Source organism: Symphalangus syndactylus, chromosome 10 (genome assembly GCF_028878055.3).
Source record: "Symphalangus syndactylus isolate Jambi chromosome 10, NHGRI_mSymSyn1-v2.1_pri, whole genome shotgun sequence".
In the NCBI taxonomy this organism is placed as follows: domain Eukaryota; kingdom Metazoa; phylum Chordata; class Mammalia; order Primates; family Hylobatidae; genus Symphalangus; species Symphalangus syndactylus.
The window spans coordinates 20,212,365-20,231,795 of NC_072432.2; the positions used below are offsets into that span (position 1 = coordinate 20,212,365).

Consider the following 19,431-nt stretch of genomic DNA (forward strand, 5'->3'; position numbering starts at 1 on the left):
TTTCGCCATGTTGGCCAGACTGGTCTTGAACTCCTGACCTCAAGCACTCTACCCACCACAGCCTCCCACAGTGCTGGGATTACAGGCATGAGCCACCACGCACGGCCTAGTCCTCAAGCATCTTTTTTTTTTTTCTTTTTTGAGACGGAGTCTCACTCTGTCACCAGGCTGGAGCACAGTGGTGTGATCTCAGCTCACTGCAACCTCTGCCTTCTGGGTTCAAGCAATTCGCCTGCCTCAGCCTCCCGAGTAGCTGGGACTACAGGCATGCACCACCATGCTCAGCTAATTTTTTGTATTTTAGTAGAGACAGGGTTTCACCATGTTGGCCAGGATGGTCTCGATCTCCTGACCTTGTGATCCACCTGCCTAGGCCTCCCAAAGTGCTGGGATTACAGGCGTGAGCCACCGTGCTCGGTCGTATCTCTTTCTAAGGTGTATACATACCTGCACTGTGTGTGAGTGGTAAGTGGGATTTATTCTTTCCTTAGCATGAGCCAAGGACAACATGTGAATAAAACAATGTTTAGATCCTGCTACAGGGAAGGTTTTGGGAAAGCCAACATCTTTGGGGAGCAATTTTGTCATCTGTTAAAAAAGAAAAGAAGGGACCGGGCGTGGTGGCTCACGCCTATAATCCCAGCACTTTGAGAGGCTGAGGTGGATGGATCACCTGAGGTCAGGAGTTCGAGACCAGCCATGGCCAACATGGCAAAACCCCGTCTCTACTAAATATATATATATATATTTTCTTGACTCTGCTAAAAAGAACGTGCCTTTCATATACTGTACAGAAGTCTGCCAAGCAGAATGATTGACAATAGCTATCATTTGTCTGTGGTCTGTGATGTGCAGTGCACTACAGTATAGGTTTATGAGTTATCTCACTTAACAGACTCCAGAAAAATCTTCTTACACTTTGCAGATAACAAACTTAGTCAAAAAACTGTCACATAAGGTTTCTGCTTGTTTTTTAACGATCCTAAATCATCAAAAAGAGAAATGGCTGAGATAAGAAAACCTTACGAACTCAGAAAATGCAAATCAAATGAGACTCTCGAAAACAAAACTGGCAAAGCGTGCTGTCTCCAGGTGGCCCATGCGACATGGCACCGCCTGCAGGACAAAGCACGTATTTACCCCAACCTTTCAAAGGCAACCGCGGCAGTGTCTTCTCTTCAGAAGGGAGGACTGCAGGGACGCGCTGAGGAAGGACACAGGTTTCCATTTTCTGAATTCAAGCACAAGCCTGAGGTACCTCAAAGAAAGAACAAATGCCAGTAAAATAAAAGGACGATTCAAAACTTTAGAGCTAGGTGCGGTGGCTCACGCCTGTAATCCCAGCACTTCGGGAGGCTGAGGCGGGCAGATCTCTTGAGGCCAGGAGTTTGAGATCAGCCTGACTAACATAGTGAAAACCCATCTCTACTAAAAATACAAAAATTAGCTGGGTGTGGTGGTGCATACCTGTAATCTCAGCTACTCGGGAGGCTGAGGCAGGAGAATTGCTTGAACCCAAGAGGCAGAGGCTGCAGTGAGCCAAGATCGTGCCACTGTATTCCAGCCTGGGAGACAGAGTGAGACTCTGTCTTAAAACAGAAGTAATTTTTAGGCAAGTATAAATTATATTGGGCTTTAGGAGAATATTTCCTGCATATTATCCTACATTTGATATTAACATCAGGAAAATCAACTAAAATTAAAAACACTAAGTAAACAATGTACAAAAATCACATTTTAGAAAGTGACCTGAGAGTTGAAGTCCAGTTTCCCCAGGAAAATGTGTGCAAAAGTGTAATGAGAATTGTACAGTTTATGAACTCTCTGCCAAATTTTGCTTGGGTCTTTTTATTTTATATAGTCTGAATATAGTTTTTTTTTCGGGGGGATGGAGGCTCGCTCTGTCACCCAGGCTAGAGTGCAGTGGTGCGATCTCAGCTCACTGCAACCTCTGCCTCCCAGGTTCAAGTGATTCTCCTGCCTCAGCCTCCCAAGTAGCTGGGATTACAGGCGCCCACCATGCCCAGCTAATTTTTGCATTTTTAGTAGAGATGGCATTTCACCATATTGGTCAGGCTGGTCTTGAACTCCTGACCTTAGGTGATCTGCCGGTCTCGGGCTCCCAAAGTGCTGGGATTACAGGCGTGAGCCACTGCACCCAGCCTAGTCTGAATGTTTTCAATTGGTATCAAATATATTTACATTTTCTTTGGCTTGGTAAAATGCCATCTTGACAAAGCCAGCTTCCAAAGCTAAACTTAAAATCAACCCTTGATACTAAATCCATCATAGGTGGGTAGGCACCTGTAAGCAGTTTAAAAAAACAAAAGTATTTTTGAAGTACCTGTACATTAAACAATTTAGGCCAGGGGCGGTGGCTCACACCTATAATCCCAACACTTTGGGAGGCCGAGGCAAGCAGATCACCTGAGGTGAGGAGTTCGAGACAAGCCTGATCAACATGGAGAAACCCCGTCTCTACTTAAAATACAAAATTAGCTGGGCATGGTGCCGCCTGCCTGTAATCCCAGCTACTCAGGAGGCTGAGGCAGGAGAACCGCTTGAACCCAGGAGACAGAGGTTGTGGTGAGCCAAGATGGCACTATTGCACTCCCGCCTTGGCAACAAGAACAAAGCTCCATCTCAAAAACAAACAAAAAAATAATTGGCCCCAGAAATGGCAGTTGAGGCCAGACGTGGTGGCTCACACCTGTAATCCTAGCAGTTTGGAAGGCTGAGGCAGGAGGATCGCTTAAGGCCAGGAGTTTGAGATCAGTATGGACAACACAGGGAAACCCCATCTCTACTAATTAAAAAAAAAGAAAAAAAGAAAGGGCATCTGATGTACTGAATATAAAGATCAAGTACTGAGGACGAAGATTACCACAGGATACCACGTCGGGCAGTTACCCTGGGAAATTGTGATGCTGTATCCTTCAAATTGCTTGGTGATGTCAACTCATACAGAAAGAGCTCTTAGTAGAATGTCTGGCACATCATAAAGCCTCGGTATATTAGGCACAATTGATATCACTTAAAAATGGTGGCCTTTTAAAAAGGCCATATGGCAAAACCACATCTCTACAAAAAAATACAAAAATCAGCCGGGCGTGGTGGTATGCACCTGTAGTCCTAGTTACTCAGGAGGCTGAGGCAGGACTGCCTGAGTCCAGGAGATTGATGCTGCAGTGAGCTGTGATTGTGCCACTGCACTCCAGCCTGGGCAACAGAACAAGACTGTCCCTAAATAAAACAGGGTGGGCGTGGTGGCTCACACCTATAATCCCAGCACTTTGGGAGGCCAAGGTGGGCAGATCACTTGAGGATCAGGAGTTCCAGACCAGCCTGGCCAACACGGTGAAACCCTGCCTCTACCAAAAGTGTAAAACTCAGTTGGGTGTGGTGGCGTGCACCTGTAATCCCAGCTACTCGGGAGCCTGAGGCAGGAGAATCGCTTGAACCAGAAGGCAGAGGTTGCAGTGAGCCGAGATTGCACCAGTGCACTCCAGCCTGGGCGACACAGCGAGACTGTCTCAAAAAATAAAAATTAAAATAAATAAATAAAATAATGACTCGGTAGAAAAGCAATGTATTTCATAGAAAGCACTTTATTATCAGAAGAGTATGGTTTCCTATGTTTAAGATCTATTTATTATGTTATTTTTACAAGTAGCAAAGTCCCTCTGTTTTTTTTCCCAGGTGAATGTACATGAATATAAAAAGCGGCTGATGGCCACACTGCCTGGCCCGCCCGCATCAGGGTGGGCAGGAAGTTGCAGCTGTTGAGCAGCTCCAGGAGCAGCAGGGCGGGGCCTCCTCTTCTCCAGCTCCAGCAGGCTCATCAGTCGTCCTCCTGCTGATTTCTCTTCTGTCAAAGAAAACCAAGGGGACGTTAAAATAGCACATGCTTCTTGGGATATCTGCTCAGCAGGTGTAATTTTCTAGAGGTCTTGGCAAAGGATGTGATTAAAAATTGTCATGGAAAACCATGCTTTAATTCATTAAACTAGTTTATCACTTTGACTCCTGAGCAAATTATCCTCAGGTATTTGAGTATTTTCTTCTCTTTCTTCCATACATACAAAAACTCCTACACAGAAATCCATACAAAAATATAAATATTCACATTCCCTCTGGAGCAAAATCACCACCAGAGCGGAGACCTGCTCTCCTTGCAGCCCTCTAACAATATACACACTTTCTTCAAAGTTACAAGTATTTTGAAAAATGTTCAAAAGGCATGTACAGCATAAAAACATTTTCTGTCATTCTAATCAATAAATTATGCCTTCAGTTCCTATTTCATATTTAATTAGAAAATGCTCTAACTCAGTAACTCGGTTCTATTCATAACCATCAAAGTCTAGGTGATACAGGATTCCAATGAAATATTATATAAAAGCCAATTTGAAGGTCTATTTGAAAAGATGGCCAGCATACTAAATGCACATAGACTTTACCAGCTTAAGGAAGTCTATTAGCTTGTGAGCGTCCTCCCCGGTAGAGAGGTCTACAAAGTCCTTGGGTAGCCGGTAACTCAAATAGGGGCTGGGCTGGACTGTCACTTCACTGTTTGTGCAACGGAAAGCTGGGGAATCCTGTACAAAGAAGAAAAAGGAGAAAGAATGTCAATCATTTATTTTTAGGCCTATTCTCTGAACTAAAAAAGAATCTAGCAAAACAATTTCAACTCCATGTTTTCCTCTGTACTTGATAAGGAGAAAGGAAGATTCTTAAGTTAAAATGAGCCGGGCATGGTGGCTCACGTCTGTAATTCCAGCTGAAGTGCAGTGGCTCACTGCAGCCTTGACCTCCTGGGCTCAGGTGAACCTCGCACTTCAGCCTCCCAAGTAGCTGGGACTATAGGCATGCACCACCACGCCCTGCTGAGTTTTTTAAATTTTAGTACAGGCAGGATCTCACTATGTTGCCCAGGCTGGTCTTGAACTCCTGAGCTGAAGCAATCCTCCTGCCTTGGCCTCCCAAAGTGTTAAGATTACAGGCTCGGTGGGCTGCTGCACCCTGCCCAAACTATTTTCTTTTTTTTTTTTTTTTTGAGGCAAAGTCTCGCTCTGTTCTCAGTCTGGAGTGCAGGGGCGCAATCTCTGTTGCCCAGGTCTGTGTTGCTCACTGCAACCTCTGCCTCCCAGGTTCAAACGATTCTCCCACCTCAGCTTCCCGAGTAGCTGGGACTACAGGCACGCGTCAGCACGTCTGGCTAATTTTTGTATTTTTAGTAGAGATGGGGATTTCACTATGTTGGCCAGGCTGGTCTCAAACTCCTGACCTCAGGTGATCTGCCTGCCTCGGCCTCCCAAAGTGCTGGGATTACAGGCATGAACCACCATGCCCAGCTGCCAAAACTAGTTTTTTTTTTTTTAGACGAAGCTTCACTCTTGTTGCCCAGGCTGGATGCAATGGAGCGATCTCGGCTCACTGCAACCTCCACCTCCCAAGTTCAAGCGATTTTCCTGCCTCAGCCTCCTGAGTGGCTGGGATTACAGGCATGCGCCATCACGCCTGGCTAATTTTTGTACTTTTAGTAGAGACGGGGTTTCTCCACGTTGGTCAGGATGGTCTCAAACTCCCAACCTCAGGTGATCCACCTGCCTCGGCCTCCCAAAGTACTGGGATTACAGGTGTGAGCCACCGCACCCGGCCTGTTTTTCAGATCGAGTCTCGTTCTGTCACCCAGGCTGGAGTGCAATCGGCTCACAGCTGCAACGTCCGCCTTCCAGGTTCAAGCAATTCTCCTGCCTCAGCCTCCCAAGTAGCTGGGATTACAGGCAGCTGCCACCATTCCCGGCTAATTTTTTGTATTTTTAGTAGAGACGGGGTTTCACCATGTTGGCCACGCTGGTCTCGAACTCCTGACCTCAGGTGATCCACCAGCCTCGGCCTCCCAAAGTGCTGCGATTATAGGTGTGAGCCACTACATTTGGCCCAAAACTATTTTTTGAAAGATATAAAATGCTCACAAGACAACACTGTGAAAATCTCAGGACATGTAATTGTGTATGTAGTATGATCTCATTTATTTACAAAGGTCTAGGTATGTGTTTAAATGCGTGTTATATATCAAAATATAAACACTGGTTCTCAAGGTTCTCAAATCGTAGGTGATTTTATAATTTTCTTTTAAGAATGAGAACGTTACTTTTTTTTTTTTTTTTTGAGACAGTCTCGCCCTGTCACCCAGGCTGGAATGCACTGGCACGATCTCGGCTCACTGCAAGCTCTGCCTCCCGGGTTCATGCCATTTTCCTGCCTCAGCTTCCCAAGTAGCTGGGACTATAGGCGCCTGCCACCACGCTTGGCTAATTTTTTTTTTGTATTTTTAGTAGAGATGGGGTTTCACCGTGCTAGCCAGGATGGTCTCGATCTCCTGACCTCGTGATCCGCCCGTCTCGGACATGTTACTTTTATGGGCAGAAAACAGCACTACAAAGTTGTTTCAGGAAGGTCTGGCTGTGAAGCTGGCAGGAAAGGAGAGAGTGGCTGGGTGAAGAAACCGGGTTGAACAATGTTTTGTTTTTTTCGGATGGGAGGTATCTGAACATGACTAAATCTGGATGGACAGAGTTGGTAGAGAGGAAGAATTGGAAAAAGAGCAGAGGGCATCTGGAGAAAGAGGAGGAGGACACAGTGTCCTGAGGGGGAGGTAAGAGAGGGGGACACGGTGTCCTGAGGGGGAGGTGAGAGAGGGGGACACGGTGTCCTGAGGGGGAGGTGAGAGAGGGGGACACGGTGTCCTGAGGGGGAGGTGAGAGAGGGGGACACGGTGTCCTGAGGGGGAGGTGAGAGAGGGGGACAGGGTGTCCTGAGGGGGAGGTGAGAGAGGGGGACACGGTGTCCTGAGGGGGAGGTGAGAGAGGGGGACACGGTGTCCTGAGGGGGAGGTGAGAGAGGAGGACACAGTGTCCAGAGTGGGGAGGTGACAGAGGGGGACACAGTGTCCGGAGGGGGGAGATTAGACTCAGGAAGGACGGACAAGCTTGTAGGTGTGATGAGAAATCAACTGAGGGAATGCTCATCAGTGGGTTCCCTTTTCCTGGAAAAAGGAAGTTAAATCATCCAGTGAGAGGAAGGAAGGAATGATGGGAGACTGAGAAGCGTCAAGGCGTGAACCCGTCACCGTGAAAATGGAGGAGAAAGCTGACAGGAATCCACTGGTCTGCACGTGTGTAACTTCTCCGTCAGCCTCAGCAGCTGGGGCTGGGGTCAGAAGGAACAGATGCATGAGCTGATCTGGGACCAAGATTCCTCCGGGGGGGTGTGACAGAAGAAGCTCAGAAAAAGAACTAAAATAACTGATCAGATGATCCTGACTTCTGTATACAAAGTTAAGTGGGGCTCCCTTCTTTGACCACCACCACGGGCAAGTTAGCTATTAGTAAAGCTGTGTTACACTCTGCACTTCCCAAGGGTCCTGGCCATGCCGCCTACCTATGCATCTGAACAACAAGCAGTCAGTGAGTAGACTGGAAAGGTTTACGTTGTATCTATCTTAAAAATGTCATACCTGCTCTTGAGCATCTACTTCACTAAAATCGCCGTTTAAGTTGTTCTCAGATATCAGTTCTTCCCAGGTGAACAGCAGTGAATCTGTGACTTCGCCAAATGGATTAAAATCAATGAGCCACACCTTCCCCTGTAGCACAGAGAGAGAAAAAACAAAAACACCGTCTATACTCTGTCTTCTGAGAAAGAAACGCTTTTTTCTTCTGAGACAGGGTGTCATGCTGTGCCCAGGCTGCAGTGCAGTGGTGTGATCACGGCTCACTGCAGCCTTGACCTCCTGGGCTCAAAGGATCCTCCTGCCTCAGCCACCTGAGTACCTGGGACTACAGGCATGCACCACCACATGCAGCTAATTTTTGTATTTTCTTAGAGACAGGGTCTCGCCATGTTGCCCAAGCTGGTCTTGAACTCTTGGGTTCAAGCAATCCCCTCACCTCAGCCTCCCAAAGTGCTTGGATTACAGACATGAGTCACGTCACCTGGCCAGAAGGATAGTCTTCATATTATTCTAATCTTAAAAATCTTCTCACTGATTTCAAAAGATCATCCCTCTAGGTCCTATCTGAGAAAGGGCCACCTGTCTGAATACAGTAGACAGAGATCTAAAGGGAGGGCTCCCTGTGGATGTAGAGAGAAGGGACCCAGAAAAGCTCTGCCTAAGAGATATCTTCCAACTGCAGCCTCAAGCCACATTAGAACTTTAGGTCAAAGATTCCAGCAGGGCCGGGTGCGGTGGCTCACACCTGTAATCCCAGCACTTTGGGAGGCTGAGGTGGACAGATCACTTGAGCTTAGGAGTTCAAGACCAGCCTGGGCAACATGGTGAAACCCCATCTCTACAAAAAAATACAAAAATTGGCTGAATGCAGTGGCATACGCCTGTAGTCCCAGCTACTTGGGGGGCTGAGGTAGGAGGACTGCTTGAGCCCAGGAGGTCAAGGCTGCTGTGAGCTGTGATCACAACACTGCACTCCATCTACCCTGGGTGACAAAGCAAGACTGTGTCTCCAAAAAAAAAAAAAAATTCCAGTAGGAAAGGGAACTGTCACTCAAAGGCTAAGGGTCTGCAGTCTGACCAAAGCGCCTTCCTGGAGCCTTCAGTGCTCCGTTCAGGGGGAGCCGGACAGAGCCAGGCAGTGCCTGTGGCTCCAGAGAGCAGCGCTTCTGACTCGGGACGGGCTGCTGCCTAGAGTGGATTTTTTTTTTTTACCATATGCAAGTATGAAGATGCTTTCTCCTTTCTTTCTTTCCTTTTTTTTTTTTTTTTTTGTGAGAGTCTCACTCTGTTGCCAGGCTGGAGTAGAGTGGTGCAATCTTGGCTCACTGCAACCTCCGTCTCCTGGGTTCAAGCGATTCTCCTGCCTCAGACTCCTGAGTAGCTGGGATTACAGGCATGTGCCAGTATGCTTAGCTAATTTTTTATTTTTACAAGAGACAGGCTCTTACCATGTTGGCCAGGCTGGTCTCAAACACCTAACCTCAAATGTCCTCCTGCCTTGGCCTCCCCGTGAGCCACCGTGCCCAGCCTGAAGATGCCGTTTTCTTTCTATGTGAATGTAGTAAGCATTCCATTTGTACAATAGAGCTTGACAGCATATGAAGGGGAGGTTAAAAAAAACACACCCCAACCTCTGAAACAAATGTCTACCTTGTCCTGTTCTGAAACCACAGGTGGGCAATTTGGTGACGCTCCTCAGGGAAAGGTCACCTTTGAGCTGGGGGCACTGCGCTGAGGTAGGGCTAGGGCCTCTGAGCAGAAAACAGCCAGTGCTGACACGCACAGAGCGGGGACACATGGGCTGCGCCGCCAGGAATGACAGCCATGGCATCTGATCACGAACACCTATTGACACAAAGTGGATGGATGTTTCCTCCAAAGGTTTATCTTTGCTCCTTTTCACTTTTCTCACTGAAACCTTCATATATTTGTGCCATTTTGTTAATAATGAATTTTTTTCTATAAATGTGTTGCCGCAATGTCCTGAGCGGGTGTGTGTGTGTGTGAAATTCCAAGCACCAAGACCGCTGAGCCAGCATGCCTAATATCTGGCGCTGTTTCTCAGCTGAGCAAGAGCAAAATGTTAAGAAAGATGAAACATCTAATTAGGACTTGCTTCAAATACCAGAACCTCTAGTTAAGTGGCACAGGCCTGTCACAGGATGTTTTCAGCACACCCTGTTTAGGTAAGTTCCTCATTTTATACAAGCCCCAGGAGACGCCCTGCAAATCTCTCACCGCTTGAGTTGTTTCCTCACCTCCATTCGGCACCCACTTCTTCATTCCTGGAACTATGTGAAACAGTATCAGCCATCAGACAACTTCTTGGTAACGATGTCAATTTTATTTTGGAGAATACTGCTAAGATGTCTTCAATATATGTCATGATAACAAAATGGATATTTTCTAACCTCCAAACCTTTTCTAGTTGACTTTTTTTTTTCTTTTTTTGAGATGGAGTCTCGCTCTGTCACCCAGGCTGGAGTGCAGTGGTGCGATCTCTGCTCACTGCAACCTCCGCCTCCCGAGTTCAGGTGATTCTCCTGCCTCAGCCTCCCAAGTAGCTGGGACTACAGGCGTCCGCTACCACGCCCAGCTAATTTTTTGTATTTTTAGTAGAGACAGGGTTTCACCGTGTTGGTCAGGATGGTCTTGATCTCCTGACCTCGTGATCTGCCTGCCTCAGCCTCCCAAAGTGCTGGGATTACAGGCGTGACCCACTGCGCCCAGCCTCTACTTGGCTTTTTATAATCAGTAAAACTAACTCATTATTTTTAAACCATCATATCTTTAATATAGGAATATGCCACAATGCAAAAAACCAAAACACATTTTTTCCTTTTTTTTTTCTGAGATGGAGTTTCGCTCTTGTTGCCCAGGCAGGAGTGCAATGGTGAGATCTCGGCTCACTACAACTTCCCCTTCCTGGGTTCACGCAATTCTCCTGCCTCCACCTCCTAAGTAGCTGGGACTACAGGCACGCATCACCATGCCTGGCTAATTTTCTATTTTTGGTAGAGATGGGGTGTCACCATGTTGGTCAGGCTGGTCTCCGATTCTTAAACTCAGGTGATCTGCCCGCCTAGGCCCTCCAAAGTGCTGAGATTACGGGCATGAGCCACTGCACCCAGCCCAAAACACATTTTTAAATGAAAACAAACCACCACTGTTAATTGGTAGTGTACTCTGTAGCTCAGAAGCTATCCTCAAGTACAAAAAACTGAGTAAGTAAATAATAAAAACCCAGCTGTAACTTCTATAAACTAGGAAGATCAGGATCAGGATTTTATAACTTTTTTTTTGAAACAGAGTCTCGCCCTGTTGCTCAGGCTGGAGTACAGTCGCGCAATCTCAGCTCATTGCAACCTCCTCCTCCTGGGCTCAAGTGGTTCTCCTGCCTCAGCCTCCCAAGTAGCTGGGATTACAGGCGCCTGCCACTGTGCCTGACTAATTTTTGTATTTTTTAGTAGAGACGGGGTTTCCCATGTTGGCCAGGCTGGTCTTGAGCTCCTGATCTCAGGTGACCTGCTTCCTCAGCCTCCTAAAGTGCTGAGATTACAGGTGTGAGCCACCACGCCCGGCCATAACATGTTTTCATGTGACATCTCAAGCACGAACAACCTGAGAAGTTAATTCTGCTTTGAGGCAATCCAATAAGCAAAGAGCAGTCAGACTAACTGTGCTTGTACCAACTGACTGTCTCCCTGCCCTGATCAAGCTCTAGGGACCAGACACTGTTAGGCACTAGGGCATGAAGATCGTAACACAAAATCGACTCCTTCCAAGAGCTCAGCCTTGAGCAGAACACACATCTCCACCTTCCCAAAACAGAACCAAAAACCATCCAACAATGGCAATGTGCAGGGTATTTTGCTTCAAGAGAGGCAAGAACAGGGAATTGTGAGAGTGGAGAGGCGCAAAGGAGAGCCTGCCTACATGTGCGAGGGAAGGCTGGAAACGCTTCCCAAAGGACCTGGGTACCTGAGGGATAACAGCGATGCCCTGGGAGGAGGGTGATGTTGGCAGGAAAAGCGGACCACTTAACAAGAATGATGGCTCTCACGTGCAGAGGCCACGCCACGACCGCCCGTTGTGGGAACAGGTTATTTTGGCTGGAGTGTGAGATATGTGAGGGCTCCAGAAATACAGCCAGCTATGGTTAACTCTCAAGGCCTGCTGTTCCAAACAGGATGAAACACATGCTATGACAAGCCATTTAAAAGTGTAATTGAGATTATGAGAAAGACCAGGAAATCCCCAGGGGCCAGAAACAAGAAGAACCCGAAGAACAGAACTAAGTGTATCAACTCTAGCACTGTGGGAACCCGTGGGAGGGTCTCCTAGCAGACTGGCCACAGGAAGGGAATCAGAACTCAGACGCAAACTCCAGAAGGCGACAGCCTCAGGAAAGGGAGTGTGAGGAGACAGTTCTAATGACGGGGCAGGAGACGATGACACTGTCCTTCTCTGAATGAGTTTTGAGGAACATGGTAGAAGCAAATGAAAAACCCAAAATTTAGGATCTTTGGGATTCTCACAAACAAAAGAACAAACAAAAACAACAAGCTCACTGAAGATGAACTCAAAGTAAATAAATAAACTGATTTACAAAACAAAAAAGAAACAACCAACCCGGATGAGGGTCTGTAAACACAACAGGGATTAAAGCCGCAAGAACTTGGGAAATCATCATCAGTCTGAAGGACAGTATAATATAAATATATTGATGCTAGACAAAAAGACTAAGGGGGATCCATACCGCATACCAAACACGCAAAGGAACAAAAGCCAAACATCCAATATTGAAATGGAGAACAAGAAATTACAAAAGAACTAGACAAAAATCATGGGGAAGTATTTTTTAAAATGATGGCTAAAATTCAAAAGCCAGAAAAGAAACAAATAATCTATGTGATCTTGTTCACAGGAAAAGACTAATGACAAAGGCCTAATCTCTATAATACATAAACAGTGCCTCTATTTTGAGGAAAATGAGACAATAGAAAAAGGTGAAAAAGACATGAAGCAATGGTTCACAGAAACGACCCTTAAATATATGAAAAGATAAACTGCATCCTCACTTACTAAGAAAAATAGAAATAGAAATTATAGTGAAACATCATTTCTCTATGAAACCCCAAAAACCCTGAAGAGTGTGACCCTATATTGTAATGGCAAGCTTTGAGGAAGCCTGCAGGTACTCTGATGCGTTCCTGGGGGGATCTGGTCAGGTGTAACCTCTACCGAGGGTAAACTGAAACATTAAAATACATTTCACTTTTGAGCCAGCAATCCCGCTTCTAGGAATTCACCCTGTAGATTCACCTGCAGCGTGTGAAATGACACACGTATGGGATTATTCACCATGGCAGTCTGAGGAAGACCAGACACAACCTGGTCATGACAGGTATGATCATGGCTCACTGCAGCCTCAACCTCCCAGTCTCAAGCGATCCTCCCAACTCAGCTCCCGGAGTAGCTGGGGCTACAGGCACAAACCACCACACCTGGCTAATTTTTATGTAGAGAAGAGGTCTCACTATGTTGAGCCCAGGCTGATCTCAAACTCCTGGGCTCAAGCCATCCTCCCACCTCAGCCTCCCAAAGTGCTGAATATAAAGGTGTGAGCCACAACAATGGCCTAAAGCCCCTCTTTCTAGTAACTCTTAACAGACACCATCATCTTTGAAGACAAAGAGGTGAAAATATAGTGATGTCTTTTGACGTAAGAGTTAAATGAACAGTTAACATTTATTCTGGGACATGACCATATGGGCCATATCTTTTTGTCCAAAGATGACTCAAAGATGTCCAAAGGTGATTCAGATTCAAATAACTGTCTCACTTACAATGAGGCTGATCTAAGCACGGAAGGAGAATGAGAAATATTCTGCTTGTGTGTAGGTGACACACGGGAAAACGCATCTGCTAGCTTCTTCACAATGTCAAAGAGCACTCAGCACCAAACAACATTTAGTGACCTAAACTTCTTAATAAAGATGACATGTCTTGAACAGTGAAATCTCTGCCCTAGTAATTCTTCATTAAGTCAGCAGTAAGTAACTTTACTAAGTCACTTTAACTTTTTCCTTACAGAAGTTTTCATCACTTTTAAGATTTAAAAAATAAACGAATCCTCTTCTGTCTAAAGATAAAAGTAACTCAAACTTTGAGTCACTTTTAGTTGACTACAAATAATAATAATAATAATTATTATTATTTTTTAAAACAGAGTTTCGTTCTTGTTGCCCAGGCTGGAATGCAATAGCGCAATCTTGACTCACTGCAACCTCCACCTCCCGGTTCAAGTGATTCTCCTGCCTCAGCTTCCCATGTAGCTAGGATTACAGGCATGCGTTACCATGCCTGGCTAATTTTGTATTTTTAGTACAGGCAGGGTTTCTCCATGTTGGTCAGGCGGGTTTCGAACTCCCGGACTCAGGTGATCTGCCTGCCTCAGCCTCCCAAAGTGCTGGGATTACAGGCGTGAGCCACCGCACCCGGCCAAAATAATTACATACATATCAAGTGACAAACTCCTGGCCACATTTGAGTGGGCAAACTGAACTATTTTAAGCAGGCCCTGACCTCTGACACAAATGAGAAGTAGGATGTAAGGTGTCCATTTACCTACCAGTTCAATAAAGAATCCCTAAATCATGGTATACAATGATTTCAGGTATTAGGTCCCCTAATGTTAGGTATATTTTAAGGGGAGATTTTCGACCATGGTGAATTTCAAACACCTTAGTTGGTGTGAGAAAAAAAAAATTTGAGGAGGGGATGGGGTCTCACTCTGTCACCCAGGCTGGAGAGTAGTGGCGCAATCACGGCTCACTGCAGCCTTGAATTCCCGGGCTCAAGTGATCCTCCCAGCTCAGCCTCTTGCGTAACTGGGACTACAGGCACACACCACCAAGCCCGGATATTTTGTTTTTCTCTTTTGAGGCAAAGTCTCGCTCTGTTGCCCAGGCTGTAGTGCAATGGCACGATCTCAGCTCACTGCAACCTCTGCCACCTGAGTAGCCGGGATTACAGGCACCCGCCACCATGCCTGGCTCATTTTTTTGTATTTTTAGTAGAGACGGGGTTTCACCATGTTGGCCAGGCTGATCTCGAACTCCTGACCTCAAGTGATCCTCCCGCCTCGGCCTCCCAAAGTGCTGGGGTTATAGGCGTGAGCCACTGTGCCTTGCCTGGGTTAATTTTTTTTTATTTTTAGTAGAGATGAGGTCTCACTATGTTGCCCAGGCTAGTCTCTAACTCCTGAGCTCAAATGATCTCCCTGCCTCAGCCTCCCAAAGTGCTGGGAATACAGGCGTGAGCTGCTGCACCCAGACAAAATATTTTTTGAGCAGTGGATCCTTCACACACATAACAAAGGCATGCTCTGCCTGCTTATAAAACCAACTCTTATTTTAAAGCATATCAGGAAGAGTTTTTACTTACCCTACTGTCTCTGTATATATCGAACACAACTGTAAAGGAGGAAAAAAGTCAGTTATTAATGAACTAATATTTCACAATGTAAATCTTTTGAAAATTAAAGTACGTTTTAATCAAAGACAGCAGAATATAAATGACCCTGAGGACTTAATGCTTCTAAACCTCAAAACCTCAAACATAAAAAGGCATCCTGCAATGTTTTATTTATGTAACTTTGCTTTACTATTCTCTGTTCCCCAACCATAATCCCCTATATTTAAAAATTCAAACCAAACACCAACATCATCTCAACCAGTTCCCCACTATAGACTGGTTCTATGGGAAAGATGGAAGGAGTCACTGAGCACAGTACTAGTGAAAGGGGCATCAATCACTGATCTGGGAGAATGCAATGAGTAAAGCTTATAATAGAAAGCATAAAATCTAATGAGCCTTGAAGCATGATTCATCGTAAGTCAAATCTGCCACAGAGCCCAGTCTTGGCAAGTAGAGAAAATGTAAATCATAGCAGATATAATTTTCAGATGTATGAAAACTCTCACACAATATACTTTCAATTCCTAAAAACAACCCACAAATGTTTACTTTGTAACTGGTGCTGTCTTTGATCACTCAAAGAAGCTAGAAAGGTAGATGGACTTTGTTCTCTGTAGATAGCCCCTTTGAAATACACAATCAAACATCTGAAACAAGACAGGGAACTGACTTAGTAGTAAAAATAGATTTTAGTTAAGTAAGATGAAATCAACATGGCTGGTGCAGTGGCTCACACCTGTAATCCCAGCACACTGGGAGGCTGAAGTGGGCGGATCACTTGAGGCCAGGAGTTCAAGACCAGCCTGGCCAACATGGCGAAACTCCATCTCTACTAAACATACAAAAAATTAGCCAGGTGTGGTGATGTGCACGTGTAGCCCCATCTACTTGGGAGGCCGAGGCAGGAGAATCACCTGAACCCGGGAGGTGGAGGCTGCGTGAGCCGAGATCACACCACTGCACTCCAGCCTGGGTGACAGAGTGAGACTGTCTCCAAATAAAAAAAAATAAAATAAATTAACATACAAACTATCAAAAATAACAAATAATAATATAGTAAAATGCTTAAAATACAGTATTTCAAATCTAGTTATTAGGATATACACCACAGTAAATAAGGTCCAGTAACAATGTATATTTCATTTCATTTTACTGGGTCAATAAAAAAATACTCACAGTCTTCATCTAAGAATTTGTACTGTATGTGTTTCTTGAAAAAGTCTTGTATGCATCTGCAAATTTCTTCCTTTTGTTTAGAAATATGATCATAGTATTGTGTGTAGTCTCTTTGAGAAATACCTGACAAGAAAATATTTTACATTCTGTTATTATATTCTTTTCAAAAACATCAATACGTGATTTAAACATTTTGTGGAAAGAACCATTAAAGTAGATTAGAAGACCACCCTGATGGGTACTGCACTACACACGACCCAGCTGTAAGGATTCATATGAACAGGTGAATCCTGAAGTCCTACACTGCCATGTCTTCTTACTTCTGGAAGAATTTACTGTTTTTTTTGTTTTGTTTTGAGACGGAGTCTCACTCTATCGCCCAGGCTGGACTGCAGTGGCACGATCTCGGCTCACTGCAACTTCTGCTGCCCGAGTTCAAGCGATTCTCCTGCCTCAGGCTCCCAAGTAGCTAGGATTACAGGTGCCTGCCACCGCACCTGGCGAATTTTTTTTTGTATTTTTAGCAGAGATGGGGTTTCACCATCTTGGCCGGGCTGGTCTTGAACTCCTGATCTTATGATCCACCCACCTCAGCCTCCCAAAGTGCTGGGATTACAGATGTAAGCCACCACACTCGGCCTTTTTTTTTTTTAGAGACAGTGTCTCATTCTGTTGCCCAGGCTGGAGTACAGTGGCACAATCACAGCTTATTACAGCCTCCACTTCCTGAGCTCAGGTGACCCTCACACCTCAGTCTCCCGAGTAGCCGGGACTACAGGCATGTGCCACCATGCCTGGCTCATCGTTTTATTTTTTGTAGAGACAGGGTCTCAGTACATTCCGCAGGCTGGTCTTGAACTCCTGGCCTCAAGGAATCCTCCAGCCTTGGCCTCTCAAACTGTTGGGATTGCAGGTGTGAGCCACAGCACCTAGCCCATGGAAATAGTTATTTTCATTTAGTAAAATGGAAGGAATTCAAAGTCACAAAAAGTCTTCTTATGTAAAAAATTAAAGCAGCAATTCTAAACCTGCACACGTGATCAACTGCTGCTGCTTTGCTTTCTTCCAAAGAGTCTCTGCAAATTGGTATTCTCTTCCACTTTCTTTGGGAAAATATCAAATATTCTTCACCAGATGCCTGCCATATTCATACTGTACTGCACAGAAGCAGTCTATTTTTCTTGTTCATATGTGCTACTTGGCCTTCACAGCCTGCTCTCGTTCAAGCCATGGAAAAGTAAACATTCCTTTTTTCAGAGTGACTTGCTGACAAGATTCCAAACACACTAACGGGACTATTACACGAACTCCCTGAATTTGCTCCAGTCCTAGGGAAAAGTTCTCTGCTCTGAAATACGGGCTTCCTATTCCTGAATCCTGTGCCAACAGGACCCCCCGCAGCTTCTTCAAGAATATCGAGCAATATGAGAAATGCGAACACCCCAAGTTTCTTTCAGGTGGGTTAATACATTTCAACATCACATTCAATGCATCAATAGTGCTGATGTGATTGTATTCAAATTACACTTTTCTAGGTTGAAGATAAATTTTACTTCATGGAAAATATGCATAACAAAATACAGAACAAATTATCTTCAATATTTAACTTAAATCAATCATAGCAAACAAAATAGTAACCTGAGAAGAAAGAAAATGGGTGACTTACAAGAATACACTTACTTGTCCACATATTTTCTCTTGCTAGAATAATAAACAGTGCCCCAATAATAGAAATAAAGGTTCCAAAACTTGGCTTTTTATGACGCTTGAAATAAGCAGACTATTGCTAAGTACTGCTTAGGAAAATTCCATACAGAGAGTTCCTGATTCCTAAATCAGGAACAGTGACAACCACCACTTTTATCTCTGGAATCCAGACAGCCATGATTATCTGACAATACCGTTTCCTGTGGCAAGTGAATCTGGGCTCAGGATTCCTGTCAACACAGCATTCCAGAGAGTCAGTATCAACTGGTTAGAGGTGGCATCTGAGATGAAAACAGATTGACATCCCTGTCCTAATTACTGGAAATTTACTTCCAACAAAAGCTTGTCTTCATTTAAAGATTACTTTGAAGGATAAAACAAACAAACAAAAAAAACTCACCAATAAGCTTGTTTTCCTTGACAAAACATCGAAACTCAGCCCCAGGAATCAATTCACACCATTTTCGGAGAACAAGCTGTAGACAAAGGAAAAAATATTTAATATAACACAACTATGTGGTAAGGTCTACTAGGCAATTTTAGGTCAACACTGTATCTTAATGATTGCCATTATCAAATGGTTTTAAAAAAGAGGCATATGACTGACATTCTTGGCCCGGCATAGTGGCACATGCCTGTCAGCTACTCAGAAGGCCGAGGCAGGAGAATCACTTGAACCTGGGAGGTGGAGTTTGCAGAGAGCCAAGATCACGCCATTGCACTCCAGACTGGGAAACAAGAGCAAAACTCCATCTCAAAAAAAAAAAAAAAAAAAAAAAAAAAAAAGTAGGGAATAGAGTTGTGATCTATTATTCTAATAACCACAGGAAAATCGTGCTAAAATTCTATGACAAAATGCATCCTTGTCACATAACTGACATTTTGAGAGTTCTGACATACAAGCACACCATCAAGAATGTAGTCACATCTTTTCACCACAGTGCCGTATGTTCATTCATATGTTCTGCACCCTTTGAGGAGTATCAAATAATAAAGTAATTCCAGCCAGGTGTGGTGGCTCACGCCTGTAATCCCAGCACTTTCGGAGGCTGAGACGGGTGGATCACCTGAGGTCAGGAGTTCGAGATCAGCCTGGCCAACATGGTGAAACCCTGTCTCTACTAAAAATACAAAAAAATGAGCCAGGCATGGTGGCGGGTGCCTGTAATCCCAGCTACTCAGGAGGCAGAGGTTGTAGTGAGCCGAGATTGTGCCACTGCGCTCCAACATGGTGAAACCTCCTTTACTAAAAATACAAAAAATTAGCCAGGCATGGTGGCAGGCACCTGCAGCCCCAGCTACTAAGGAGGCTGAGGTAGGAGAATCGCTTGAACCCAGGAAGCAGAGGTTGCAGTGAGCCAAGATTGTGCCACACTGCACTCCAGCCTGGGCGACAGAGCAAAACTCCACCTAAAAAATAAAATAAAATAAAATAAAATAATATAATTCTAAAGTTGTCTACCTTAAGTACCATGAGGTAATCCTTACTTTGATATAATTAGTATTGAGGCTTGTCACAATGAATCACCAAAATGACTCTCTCACTA

General features: G+C 44.9%; 1 protein-coding gene across 1 annotated transcript in view; it reads right to left on the reverse strand.

Moving 5' to 3' along the window:
• Positions 1-3,588: 3,588 nt before the first annotated feature.
• The window catches only part of CDC123 (cell division cycle 123), a 49,324-nt gene continuing 33,481 nt past the window's right edge, over positions 3,589-19,431 (reverse strand). Inside the window, exons 9-14 of the mRNA XM_055296644.1 lie at positions 18,285-18,360; positions 16,178-16,300; positions 14,969-14,997; positions 7,523-7,651; positions 4,461-4,598; positions 3,589-3,868 (exon numbers count right to left, since the gene is read on the reverse strand). Of these exons, the coding sequence (XP_055152619.1) occupies positions 3,842-3,868; positions 4,461-4,598; positions 7,523-7,651; positions 14,969-14,997; positions 16,178-16,300; positions 18,285-18,360 (522 nt within the window). The 3' untranslated portion in view covers positions 3,589-3,841. The remainder of the gene's footprint in view (positions 3,869-4,460; positions 4,599-7,522; positions 7,652-14,968; positions 14,998-16,177; positions 16,301-18,284; positions 18,361-19,431) is intronic.